At 44.9% G+C, this 13,823-nt stretch overlaps 1 protein-coding gene across 7 annotated transcripts in view; it reads right to left on the bottom strand.

Annotated features, from left to right (window-relative positions):
• Positions 1 to 13,823, bottom strand: part of FLVCR2 (FLVCR choline and putative heme transporter 2) — a 56,646-nt gene that overhangs the window by 37,354 nt on the left and 5,469 nt on the right. For 4 of the 7 annotated variants that reach the window (XR_013386550.1, XM_077910080.1, XM_077910077.1 and 1 more), the window contains one exon: positions 13,675 to 13,805. The exons of the other annotated variants lie outside the window; for them this stretch is intronic. Coding sequence is in view for 3 of the 4 variants with exons in the window: in XM_077910080.1 (XP_077766206.1) it covers positions 13,675 to 13,805 (131 nt within the window). In the remaining variant the exon portion in view is untranslated. The remainder of the gene's footprint in view (positions 1 to 13,674; positions 13,806 to 13,823) is intronic. 7 annotated transcript variants of the gene reach the window in all.

Below are 13,823 nucleotides of genomic sequence, written 5' to 3'. Positions count from 1 at the left end.
CTGAAAAGGTGGTTTGTGCCAACCCTTGACAAAAGCCCCTTCTGGGAATCAAAAGGAATCAGAATTTCTGCAGGACTCCTGGAGCTGCAGAATGGATCAGTTCAAGAGGCTCAAATCAGCAGAAATACTCCAGAACCCAGAAGCTCTGGGACAGGTTCCCATGGCCAGAATGACCAGAGCTCATTTTGAAATGAAGAGCTGGCTCTAAAGGTAAAAATGTCAAGGTCTGCAAATGGAGACTGTGGTCCTCAAGCCAAGTGCAACATCACACTTCACAAAAGAGATAGGACATTATTTGTGCACAGGAAAGCTGTTTTATTCCTTGAGGGTCCCTGAGCAAGCCCAGAGTCTTTTTTTCTTAAAGGCACTTAAAAGACAATGTTTTCACAACATATAATCTGAGCAGCAAGACAAACCCGGGGAGGCCAACAGCAGGATGCCTGAAGTCCTGGTGAAATGACACAGCCCTCTGAGGGGCATGCGGTGTTCTCCATTCCCTGAGTTAAAGCAACTTGCTGAATTCAGAGCAGGGAAGTAAACATCGGGATTTCTGATGCTCCCATTCCCAGCCCTGCTGTCTTCCCACAGAACCCTACAGAGTGATGGGGAAAGGGTCTGAGACTCCAGATGACCCAGGGCCTGCTGGAATCCTTTGCGATGTATTTGTTATACAACTGAGGAACGTGTTTGCGTCATCATACAATGGCTAACATATTTACTCTGTACATCTTATCAAAGTCCTTTCTGGACAGTGAATCAGGAGGCAGTCCAAAGGGAGGGGACAATGTGGCCTTAAGTCCCTCTAAATAAACCTCCAGCCAATGATGTGGGCTCTGAGAACACAACGTCATCTTCCCCCCACAACAGCCTGAGAACCCAACAGTAGCAAGGAGGACTGTCTCACTCCACAAACAGAGCGAGGGTTGTTGAGATGCTTGCCCCAGGGCCACAGAGCAGGCCGGGGACTGAGATTGTCTCAGAACAGACAGATTGGTGACAGGGACAAAGACACTCCAGGGCCACTCAGGACACAGGGGTGGAGATGGGTTAGAGGAAGTCACTCCAGAAACCAGAGAGTCCGGATCTTTACCGGTCCCGCCCCCCTCAAGCAGCCCCCCTCAGGCAGCCCGGAAGAGACAGGCTTTAACCACCTGCTGCTCTTCCTGAACACCTGCTTCAAAGGCTTCAAGAACTGAGGATAGAGGTGGAGGGAATCTTCTCAGGGGGCCTATTTACACACAGAAGGTGAAAAGATTAGTAAGAGAGTTGAGTGGAGCCACATTCTTCCCTCACCCCAACCCCTATCTGAGGCCACAGCTGACATTATTAGGTAATAATCACAGAAAATGCCCTGGAATCTTCTTTCAGCAATGAGAAGATAATGCCCCACAGCTGAAGTGTAAAACCAGAGCCCCAAAAATCCATCACCCCACCCGAATATCCTCAGTGGCTGCTGTGTGCAAGGCGTGGCCTCTTCTGGCCCATGTATTCTGAGCAAGGCCTTTGTGGGGGCTGATCTCTCTGCAGGAGGGCGGTGACACTGGCCCCAGCTAGCTCACCAGCTGAGAGAGTGGATACAGCTGGGGCTGCTTCAGTCCCCTAGTATGGCACTAGGGAGGGGGGATCTGCCAGCAAAGATTTCAGAGACGGTAGCAGAGATGAAGGAAAGTGGGTGAGATCTAAAGATGTCACCAAAAAATAAAAAAAAAATAAAAAAATAAAGATGTCACCAAGAGTGCTGCAGAGGCTGAGTATGGTAAGGAGGGAGAAGGTAGGTGTGGCCTCGGGAGCCATTTATGTGCTGGCCTTATTTATTTCAAGAGCTTCCACACTCTCCCTCACTTAACTCTGGTAGCAACCCAGATAACAGAGCTGATGCCCAAAGAGGGCAGGTGTCCTGCTGGATGCCCCCAACACAGCAGCCAGCAGAGCGGAGTCTGGGTTCCATGGCTTTTACACTAGGAGTTCTCAAACTTCAGTAGGCATCAGAATCCCTGACAGGTAATCAAAAACACAGATTCCTGAGCTGCCCCCCCAGACCCACCCCCAGAGAGGTTAATTCCTTGGGTCTGTCCTAGAGCCCAGGAATCTGCATTTTTAACCAACACCCTAGGTGGTTCTGATGCTGGAGGTTTATGGCCCACGTTTAACAGCAGCTCTCCGCTGCCCTCAAGAAGCCAAGAGACGATCCTCAGCTGTTGTCTTCCCTAGTGTCCTAGGCAGGGCTGGTGGGAGAGAGAGAGAGAGAGATCTGTATTCCTGCCTGGCTCCTCCAGAGAGAAGAAATGGTCCCCTGGGTGAGCACTGAGTGGTTCCACAAACATGTCCAGCACTGAACCAGAAGCCCAGGGCAAAGGTCTGAGGAGACACAGATTGCTTAAGGGGCAGCCACCACCCCAAACAAACGCCCATTGGAATGGGCCCTGCTTTAATATGATGACTCACGGCTGCTTACTTCCTCCAAATAGATGGACACCACGAATAGCCTTGTGTACAGAGAGCTGCCTCCAGAGCCATCAGAGGAGACCCAGGGATGCCAACACAGACATTTGGGGCAGAAAGCAGGAATTCCCAGGAGAGGAAAAGGGGAAAAAAGAAAAAGAAAAAAACAACTCCTACCTTTGCTCCACCTTCATTCCAGCACCCCACCACACCCACCACACCCCTCAAGCCAGCAGAACTGTCTAACCAGAAGCAGTCTCCTGAAAATGAAAGGGACTTGTGTTCACCCCCTCTCCAGAGAAGGAATCAGACAGGAGCCAAAGCAAACACTGCTCCATTATGAGGTTCTAAGACACACCAATTCCAAGAAGACCGTAAGCAAGTAAAGCCCAGCGCTGCCTCCCATCTCCTCTAAGCTGAAGTGTAAAACCACTGCCCTCAGGCCGAGCAAGACCTCATTCTGAACTGTGTGGGGCTGAGAAGCTGAGCTAATGTTTTTGCACAGCTTAAAAAAGGAAAGATGCCTGGAATAAGGGCAGAAAGCAGAAGAATCCAGGTGGACAGCCAGAGCCCACAGGAAGGCCTCCCACCTCTGAATGGTTTAGTAAAGAAAAAGGCCCTTAGTCCCTCAGAACTATGAGAAGAGAGACACTCCATTGGGTTAAGTTCAGGAATGGGACCAGATAGGAGTCAGGAGACAGAGAATGAAGAAAGAGGAGGAAACACCAGCTGTCACATTATCTATAGGGTTCTTTATCATCCCTGATGGGGTTCCAACCCTTATCCTGCAATCCACGCAGGACTGTTTCATGTTGGGGGTTGGAGGGAGTTGAAGTCCAGGAGAGGACATCCTGTTAACAGCATTGCTGGGAAAAGATCAAGAGCCAGGCAGTGGCAAACGACTGTGTCCAGCTAAGAGGCCTGGACATCCCACTTTCTCCAGTAGAACCTTAGGTTTGTGAGACTGAGGACTGAGGTGTGGGGGTAGTGGTTTCCCGGTATCTGTGTGACCCCAGAGGCTCCAAAGCCTTTATCACATTTGGTGTGATGTCATCACCATATGCTGGGAAAATACCCCCACCTCCCGGCACCTATATCCAGCTTTTAGTTTGAGTAGCTCTCTAGTGGGACAAGTCCCCATTACGATACTGCCTGGAGACTTCCCGGAATGGCCCACCGTCCCGAGTCACCCAACTCCTGGTCACTGCACTCATGAAGAATCAGCTCATCAAAATCACCTCCTCGGGGAAGCTGTCCAGCTTGCTGCCCATTGCGCTCACTCTGGGGTAATGTCCTCCCACATGCTGTGACCTCTAATGCCCCAGGCACATACATCTGTGAGCCTGACACATGGTGGTACTATGAGCATTTAAGTGTTGGCCACTCCTTCTAGATCAAGAGCCCCCTGCACACAGAAGCAATTACCTTTATTGATGGCAATACTGATAGCATCTGTTCTTCATTTAGCATTTTTTATGTCTGACCAATTCTTGGAGGAAGGGGCTCTCCCCTTGCCTCACTTAACCCCCCCCTTTACCATCTTCAATAGCCCATGTTATCTCCAGCTTACAAAGAAGAAATTAAAAGGCAGAAGACTTAAGGACTTGTCCGAAGGAACACAGCAGAGCTAAAGATGGTGTTCTCAACCCCCCGGGTCCGGCACGGTTCAAGGCACACAGTAAGGACTGCATAGCTCTTTCCATTGCAGGGATGAGAGTGAATCACATCAAAAGGACAAATCCAGGTATGACAGTCCCTTCCTCCAACGACCTGAGCTCTCAACTAAGTAGTCACCTTAATTCCCATGTATTAATTTGTCCTTCCATTGTAAGCACCTGTTACACCCAGAGCTCTGCTCTGAGGTATAGGAGAGGTGTATTAGTCAAATCTCCAGTCCTCTGACAAGTTTCCCATGTAGCCAAAAGACGAGGAGGAGAAAGAGGGGTAAAGGACAGAAGAAAAGATAAGAAAGAGGGGGGGAAACAAACCCTTCAGGCCAGTATCCCAGGGAACTCAGCTAGCACACAGAAGGCCCAGAATGCACTCCACCAGGCAGACTGATGAGTTGATGGCAAGGGGGTAAGCAGGTACCCAGCCAGAAGGAAACACCTCACAGGCAGTGGATCTCTCTCTCTCTCTTTTTGGTGGTAAACTATACATAGCATAAAACTTACCATTTTAACCATTTTTAGCTGTGTGGTCCAGTGCCATTGGGTCCATTCATATTGCTGTGCACCCATCTCCAGAACATTTCTCATCCTCCCAAACTGAAACTCTATACTCATCAACAACTAACTCCCCATCACCCCCCACCCGCCACCCCTTCTCTGGCAAGCACCATCCTACTTTCTGTCTCCACGAATTTGAGTATTCCTCGTACCTCTGATAGAATCAAAATAGATTTGCTCTTGGCCCCTGGTTCTGGGCACAGAGCTCTAACAGCCCTTGGAATCTCCTGAGTGATAGGAGTATCTTTTGTTACTCATAAGGAACCCCTTCTCCTCACACCTGAATTTATGCTATTGAGGTGACTCAGAGCAAGGCCTGATGGTCTTAGGATGATGGGCTAATCTCCAGAAAATTGTGATTAGACTTTGAGAACTTTCAGCCCCATCCTCCCCCTCACCTCTGAAGAGGGAACGGGAGCTAGAGATGACACTCCATAAAAACACACGAGCAAGGAAATTTGGTGAGCTTCCTGGACAGTAAACACATCACATCAGGGCTGGAGGGTGGCATGTCCAGAGACGCCCCCACGTCTCTTCTATTTGGCGGTTCCTGAATTGTATCCTTTATGATAAACGAGGAAAGTAAGTCACTTTCCCAGTAAGTAAAATGTTTACCTGTGTTCTGTGAGCCACTCTAGCAAATTATAGAACCTGAGTAGGGGTTGTAGGCACCCTCAATTTATAACTAGTCTGTGAGAAGTTTGGCTAGCCCCCAAGACTTGCAAATAGCATCTGAAGTGGAGGCAGTCTTGTGGAACTGAGCCCTTAACTTGTGGGGTTGGTCTGCATTAACGCCAAGTAGTCAGAGTCAGAATTAAATTGAATCGTAGGATACTCAGTTGGTGTTACAGAATCGGAGAATCGGTTGGTGTCCAAAAAAAAAGACACATCAAGACCTCATATAAGTGGAATCATATAGGATCTCTTTTCGCGGACTATCTTATTTCCCTTAGCATAATATCTTCAAGGTTCATCCATGTATAGCATGGGTCAGAATTTCCTTTCCTTTTAAGGCTGAATAGTATTTCATTTTATGTGTACATCACATTTTGTTTATCCGTTCACCTGTAGATGGATACTTGGATTGCTTTCTCCTTTGTGGCTATTGTGAATAATTGCTATAAACACGGGTATGCAAATATCTGTTTTAACTTCCTGCTTTCAATTCTTCTGGGTAAATAGCCAGAAGTAGAATTGCTGGATCATATGGTAATTCTATTTTTAATTTGTTGAGGAACTGCCATACTGTCTTCCATATGACTGCACCATTTTATATTTCATCAGCAACGCACAAGGGTTCTAATTTCTCCACATCCTTGCCTACACTTGTTTCTTTCTTTTCTCTTTTTCCATAGCCATCCTAATGAGCATGAAGTGGAATCTCACTGTGGTTTTAATTTGCATTTCCCTGATGATGAGCATCTTTTCATGTGCTTATTGACTGTTTGTATATATTTTTCAAAGAAATACCTGTTCAAGTCCTTTGTTCATTTGTAAATTAGGGTCTTTTTCTTGTTCAGCTGTAGGGATTCTTTATATATTCTAATATCAACTCCTTGTCAGATATATAATTTGAAAATGTTTTCTCCCATTCCATGAATTGCCTTTTCACTTTATTGATAATGTCCTCTGAGGCACAGAAATGTTTCATTTTGATGTAGTCCAATGAATCTATTTTTTTCTTTTGTTGCCCATGCTTTTAGCACCACAACTGAAAAATCATTGCCATCATTACCAAATCTGGAATCATTAAGCATTTTCCCTATGTTTTCTTCTTACAGTCTTACAGCTTTCCCAACACCGTTGGTTGAAAAGGCTAGCGATAATCATGGGTCAATGTAGGTTCATCAATTTTAACAAAGCTACCACTATGGTTTATAGTTTTCTCAACACCATTTGTTGAAAAGACTGGTGTGATCATGATGTGTTAATGTAAGTTCAACTGTAACAAATCCACCACTCTGGTGTCTGGTGGGGGTGCTGACGATGGAGGAGGCTGTGTATGCTGAGGAGTGGGGGTAAGAAGGGTAGGAAGAAATTGTACCTTCAACTTAATTTTGCTGCAAACCTAAAACTGCTCTAAAAGAACTTTTTTTTTTTTTTTTTTTTTTAAAGGAAAATGTTTCCATTGTCCTTGACATCCCTGTTGAAATCATTTGACCACATATGTGAAGGTTTACTTCTGGGTTCTCTATTCCATTGGTCTATATGTTTGTCTTTATGCCAACACCATACTGTCAGGATTACTACAGTTTTGTTATTAGTTTTAAAGTCAAGAAGTGTGGGACACCTGGGTGCCTCAGCTGTTGAGCATCTTCCTTTGGCTCAGGTCCTGATACCGGAGTCCTGGGATCGAGTCCCACATCGGGCTCCCTGAAGGGAGCCTGCTTCTCCCTCTACCTAGGTCTCTGCCAATCTCTCTCTCTCTCTCTCTCTCTCTCTCGGTCTCTCTGTCTCTCACGAATAAATAAATAAAATCTTTTTTAAAAATTCTACATGAATTTTTCTATTTTCCATTTTTCTATTTCTGCAAATAGTATCACTGGAATTTTGATGGAGATAGCATTGAATCTGTAGATTATTTTTGGTAGTATTTCCATCTTAACAATATTAAGTCTTCCAATCCACCAACACAAGATGTCTTTTCAGGTATTTATGACTTCTTCAATTTCTTTCAGCAATATTTTGTAGTTTTCAATGTATAAGTCTTTCACATTTTTGGTTAAACTTATTCCTGGGTATTTTGTTATTGATGCTTCTGTAAATGGAATTGTTTTTCCTAATTTCCTTTTTGGATTGTTCATAGTTAGTGTACAAAAATACAATGAGGGGATGCCTAGGTGGCTCAGCGCTTAGGCGTTTGCCTTAGGCACAGGGCATGATCCTGGAGTTCTGGATGAGTCCTGCATCTAGCTCCCTGCATGGAGCCTACTTCTCCCTCTCCCTGTCTCTCTCTCTCTCTCTCTCCACCTCTACCCCTTCTTCCCCCCCTCATGAATAAATGGGTTAAATGTTAAAAAAAATACAATGAGGTTAAAGTGTTGCAAATTTGATTCACAGAAAGTAACTGGCCATTGGGAGCACAGCATGGGGGAAATAGTAGGGGGTAGGACAAATAAGTAAAAAGGCCATGAAATTCCTACCATTTTGAATGGGGCTTTTTCTTGATTGGGTGTTTGCCTGGTTGCTATCTTTGACTAATCTCTAGAACTCCTTTAAAGACATTATTTTAGCTGGTTTCTAATTTACTTAGCATTTCTGTGGGGCGTGAGGGTCTAAAGCTTCCCAACCCACCATCTTGCTAATGTCATTCTTGGAGGCCTAAGGCTTATTCCCCAAGAGGCGAGTGTATCTTCAAGGAGAGAATTAAGGAACCAGATTGGTCAAAGCAAAGAGACAAGGCTGGAAGGGAACAAGAGACAGACTGCATAGAAAGAAATGGCAAGGAGTAGGGGTCTTAGCATGCTAACCTGAAGACTTAGATTTGATTCCACAGAGTTGCCAGGCACCTGCAATAATGCTGCCAATGCTACAAAGACAAGAAAGAAGTCAAGCCAGGCCACCCTAAGCCTCCTCCAGTGCCCTGAGCTGAAGGCCAAAAAACCAAAAGAAGTAAGATCATCAGCATGGTTCCACCTCACATTCCACCAGGGTCTGCCCCCCCCCCTCCATCCCCCACCCCCGGGTTGGAGTATATTTTTTTAAGATCTTAAATGAATCCGAATTATGAGCCCCAACCTCAGCCCGGCCTCTTTCCTCAATCTGACGGGTGAGTGGCTGAGCTCCCAACTGCTTCCACTTGCACACTGGACCAGTATACAGCAAACACATAATAAATCTGCCCTGACAAGAGTGTGGCTCCAAGCAAGAGGCTCTGCTTGGAGGTTCCCACAGCCTGGTGTTCTTCTCTCCTAACGATCCCAAAAACTGATCGCTGGTCTCACCTGGGAAGCCAGGTGAAAAGATAGGAACCTGGGCCCCACCCCTGGAGAGTCCAGTTAAGGTAGTCCAAGTGGGCGTCCAGGCATCTGTGTTTTTACCCAGCCCTTTGGGTGAGGCAAATCATCACCATTTTTGCCTTGGAGCACTGGTCTGATTTCCTCCTCAGAGAGACCAGCCTCCTAGCTCATTTCTGCTGGCCTGCGCCTTTGGCGAGGGCTTTCCAATTGCCGCAGGAGAGCTGGAATTCACTTCTACTTTCCCTTCCCCAGAAGCCTCAAACTGAAGTTTTATCTGATCCACAGTTTCAAAAAATAGACTATCAGTAAAGACACATACACATGAATTAGTTATCAGCACTTAAAAAACATACTTCATAAGCCAGACACAGAAAGACAAATATTGCATGATTCCACTTGTATGAAGTGCTTAGCACCAGCAAATTCATAGAAACTGAGAGGTAACTACGGGCTGGAGGGAGGGGGATAGGAAGAGTTATATTATTAGTATCTGATAGGAGGGAGGGAGGATAGGAGGAGTTATTATTTGATGTACACAGTTGTTGAGGGTGATGAAAAAGTTTCGGGTATAGATAGCTTACATAACATTGTAAATGTAGTTAATGCCATTGAATTGTACACTACGGATGGCTGAAATGATAAGTATTATGTCTCTTTTACCAGAATAATAATAATAATAATAAAAACAACAACAACAACCAGACTTCACCTAAAAATCTGGATCTCTGGTTTCTCTTTAAAGAAAAAATGAGGAGATCTGGCAATACCAGGTCATGCTTTGTATGCTAACAGTTGGCAGGAGCTGATGCATCTGCTGTCTTTAGATGGGAAATGGACTCTCACTTTACCATGACCCCATCACACCCTGATGTCATTTTGACTGTCACATTTATAAAACCTGGCTGGCTCCCAGGATCATTTGAAGGTATGGTCACAGCCTCACACCACTGCATGTAAGTCACCACTAGCCTCCTTCTGCCCTCCCAGTACTGGCCTATTCCTGTCTTCTAGTGCATAAGGGGAGGCCAGGAAGTGGTCAGCCACGTGGGCAGGCACCCCGTGTGCTTTTAGTAACAAGAATGATCACTAGAAGAGAACAAGACTTTGCCTTTGCCTCCCCCCACTTCAGTCAGACCTTGAAAGGCCTCTGACATTAGAAAATTCCAAATGATAAGCTTTAACACATGACCATGGCAAATGACCATGATTTCGGAACAAGAGTAGGCTGACCACCCACCTAATGACCCTGACCCCTGAGTCAATCTCAGATACCCAGCCTCTCTGGTACTACCACACGACCAGTCAGTCCAGCAGATGCCACCTCCTCAAGGCTGGACTCAGTTTCCTAGTGCTCATCTTGATCTGCTAGAAATATGATGTGGTTCTGGACATGCTCCTCCAAATGATGGCAGCTGGAATATTCTAAGCTGAGGGAGTCTCAGAAAACAGTAGAGCCAGCAGAGCAGGAGAGTCGTTCTGACTTCCTCCTCCTCCTCCTCCTCCTCCTCCTCCTCCTCCTCTTCCTCCTCCTCCTCCTCATACTCTCCTACCACTTCCTCCCCCTCCTCCTCCTGCTCCTCCCCCTACTTCCCTAAATCAGGCGCCTTAAATCCCTCCTATAAGAGGGGCCCCTCCCATACCCGGAGCAAAGCAGCACCCTTACCTCTGAAGACAAAAGGGTACCAGGTACAATCAAAACAAACAGGCCTCATTCAGTTTTCCAGTTCACTACACTAACTTCAAAGTCCTAACCTGCCATATTCCTCCACGATGCTGCATTTTCAAATCTAGCATAAAAGTACCTAGGGCTAACTGTTTCTTTATTTTCTTTGGAAGGCTCCCATATCATGTAATACTTACATTAAATAAATATGGATGACTTTCTCCTGATAATCTGTCTTCATCTGTTTAATTTTTAGACCCGACCAGGGCTCCTAAGAGGGTCAAGGAAAGCTCCCCCATCTTGCCCCCTAAATAGCTATGATAAAGTTCACTTTGTAAATTAGGCACAGTAAGAGATGAGCAATAACTAGTAATAAAATATAACAACTGGTAACAATATCCTGCAATAAAAGTTAGTTACGTGAATGTCACCGCTCTCTCTCAAAATATCTTATTGTACTGTGCTCACCCTTCTTACAACGATATGCGATGATAACATGCCAATGTGATGATATGAAGTGACAGGAATGACGTGGCATTAAGATATAGTATTAGGCCATGGATGATGTCCCTATAGGTCAGAAGAAGGATCATCTGTTTCCAGGTGGATCACAGGTGACTAAAACCATGGAAAGTGAAACCGGGATAAGGGGAGACTACTGGATTTTCTTAACTCGAAAAGCCAACAGTCTCCTACTACTCTTTCTGGTTGGCACCATGCCATCAGTTGTCCAAGGGTCCTTGAGAAAATCCCTTCCCATCTCGGTGCTCCAGGCTCCTCACGGGGGCTGAAGCTGACTTGGTCTCTCCCAACTCCCACATCTCTCCCTTCCAGGGCCACCAAGCTATCACCAGACTCTAGGACAGACAGGGCTTTCTTCCAATCCTTCCACTATAGCATCATCTATATCACTCAAAACACCACATGAATCATTTCCCTGACAGCAGTGGAACAACTGTTGCTACATGCCAGGCTGTCTCCACCTGTGCAAATGGCCAGAGCCAAAGGGATGAGGCTGTGCTACCATTCAAAGACTCCTTCCCACTCTCACCCCAGTTGAGGACCCACTGGTATCTTCTACCCAAAGACTGGAGCCCATCTTCCTGTGCCTCTTGCTAGGCTCAAAGAGGGAGAATCTGCCCTCAGCAGTTTATAACCCAGTGAGTGGGGAGGCAATGCTAATGCCAGGTGCTTAAAAACAGAAGGCAGAGGCAGAGGCTCTCAGATTCTGGAGAAAACTGGTGGACACTTCATCGCCACCAACAACCAGACACAAGGGACAAAATTCCAACCTCATAATCCTGCCCTCCCCCTTTATAAAAAATGCTTTAAAGTGGGTGCCTGGGTGGCTCAGTTGGTTAAGTGTGTGACTCTTGATCTCAGCTCAAGTCTTGACCTCAGGATCACGAGTTCAAGCCTTGTTCTGAGCTCCATGCTGGGTGTGGAGCCTACTTTAAAAGAACAATTAATTACTTAAGGAAATAAATAATTTAAAAATTTAAATATTAATTTAAAAAATTAAAAATACATGCTTTATCCACATGATAACTCGGTATTGGCCTATTGACATGGGCTTCTGGAGGTGGAGTTGCATTCAAATCTCTCTTCTATGATTTCGTAGCTGTATGACCCTGGGTAAGTTTGCTCCATTTATCTGGGTCTCATTTCCTTACCCATAACAATGGGGACAATTCCACCTGCCTCATAGAGTTGAAAAATTAAATAATAGATGAGAAAATGCATTGCACATGATAGGTGTTTGATAGATATTAGCTTCCTTCCTCTTCAATTTTCCCTAAGCAATTAGGCAAAGAAGATATTAAAAATCTCATGGAGTACTGAAAATAAATCCTTTATATGTCGATCTAGGCTTTTGTTTGTTTATCAGAATGTTAGTGCCTCATAAAATTTTAAAATCTAGTACAGGAACTCTGAGAAGGCAGAGATTATCTTTGTAGCCCTAGCATAGTGCCTGGCAAAAGGGGAGGCACTAGGTGAATGCTTCTTGAATGAATGAATGAATGAATGAATGAATGAATGACGAATTTAATGCAAGCAAGGCTGGTGCATGTGTGGAGTACCCAAGAGGCACTAGAAAAGAGAGGTCAGAATTACCAGGTACAGAGTTTTGCCGATCCATGTGGGGTTTGTAGGCCAAGAAGAATTATTCTGTGGAATAGCATTTGAAGTCTCTTTAGACAACTCTGTGGAGGCTTTTTTTTCTAAGCAGCAAAGCTCAAGGTACCCTAATACTATTTCTCCTCATTCAGCCATGCTTTATTCAGGAAGAAAGGCTAAATAAAACACATGCCAAGAACCAAACATAAGATAGTCATCTCTCAACGTGAGGAAGCAGAAACAATTCAGTTTTTCATCTTTTTTTTTTTTTTAGGGCTAAACCTAAAAGATCAAATTGAATAGATGGCTCCGTGATACAAATATATGCTGTCAGAGTGTTTTTAAATGTAAAATTCTTAGCATTTCCTGATCTTGGTGGGGACTGGGGAGAGGGAATTAATAAATAGTCTTATTAAATTTTAAAGATTTATCTGGCGTTAAGTTCCCTCACAGGTATGTGAGGAGGGGTCTGAAAAGCTATTAGTTTATGCATTATGGTTTACAAAAAAATTTTGGATTTGGCCACCTGAGGGCTTCTCCGAGTTAGCAATCCTGCTCTCCTCAAACAATGGGTTTGAGATTGCAGTGACCTAGTCTGTTCTGCTCCTAATAGGGAGATTTAACCATTGGGAAGTTTGAAAAGACCTACCTTTCACCTCGCAGTCTTACCCTCCTATAAGGGAAATATCTTATAAGAACAAAGGGTTACTGGTCATTTGTAAAATAAAATAAAATACATTAAATTAAAATAACAGCAACATTTGCAAGTGCTTCGGGGAAGAAATGAGACCTGGAGGCAGTGGTCTAGATAGAGAAGGACCCCATAAATACCTGCTTCAAATATTTGGAGAAGGTAGAGTCATAACATGCCCAACGTTTTGGGTCATAACCTCATTGAGATGCAAAGAATTTGAGATCATCCTTCCAAAAAGAAGGAAAGAAACGTGATTGAAATATGAACTTCTAAAAAAAAAGAAAGAAAAGAAAAGAAATTTGAACTTCCTGTGCCTTTCCAAAAAACTTTTCTAGGCCTGGGAAATTCAGAGCAAGATTTCTACTCCATCCTGCTATCTAACCCCCAGGGAAGCAGCGTGGCCCAAAGTACTATTCCCTCTGTCCTGGCTTCAGCTGTGTATTAAAGAAGGTAAACACGGAGCCAAACACCACCGGGCCAGCACTCTGTGATTCTATGTATAGTACAGGAGATGCTGCACTCTAGGAAAGCTGGTGGTCAGGTTAAACATCTGTCAAATTCTGACGATACCAGAATAATCTGGTCCCCAGGGGCTGCTCCCTGAGAAAGAACAGCTTTCCGGAAACCACAGGTCTAAGCACGTGGACTGACAGGGCCAGGAAGGAGATCATGAGCCCGTTGACATTCCAGAAGCATGCTTTCTGCAGGGGGAGGAGAAA

This window comes from Canis aureus, chromosome 9 (genome assembly GCF_053574225.1).
Source record: "Canis aureus isolate CA01 chromosome 9, VMU_Caureus_v.1.0, whole genome shotgun sequence".
Taxonomy (NCBI): domain Eukaryota; kingdom Metazoa; phylum Chordata; class Mammalia; order Carnivora; family Canidae; genus Canis; species Canis aureus.
Note: the sequence above shows the minus strand (reverse complement) of the source record. Positions and strands in the feature narration are given on the sequence as shown.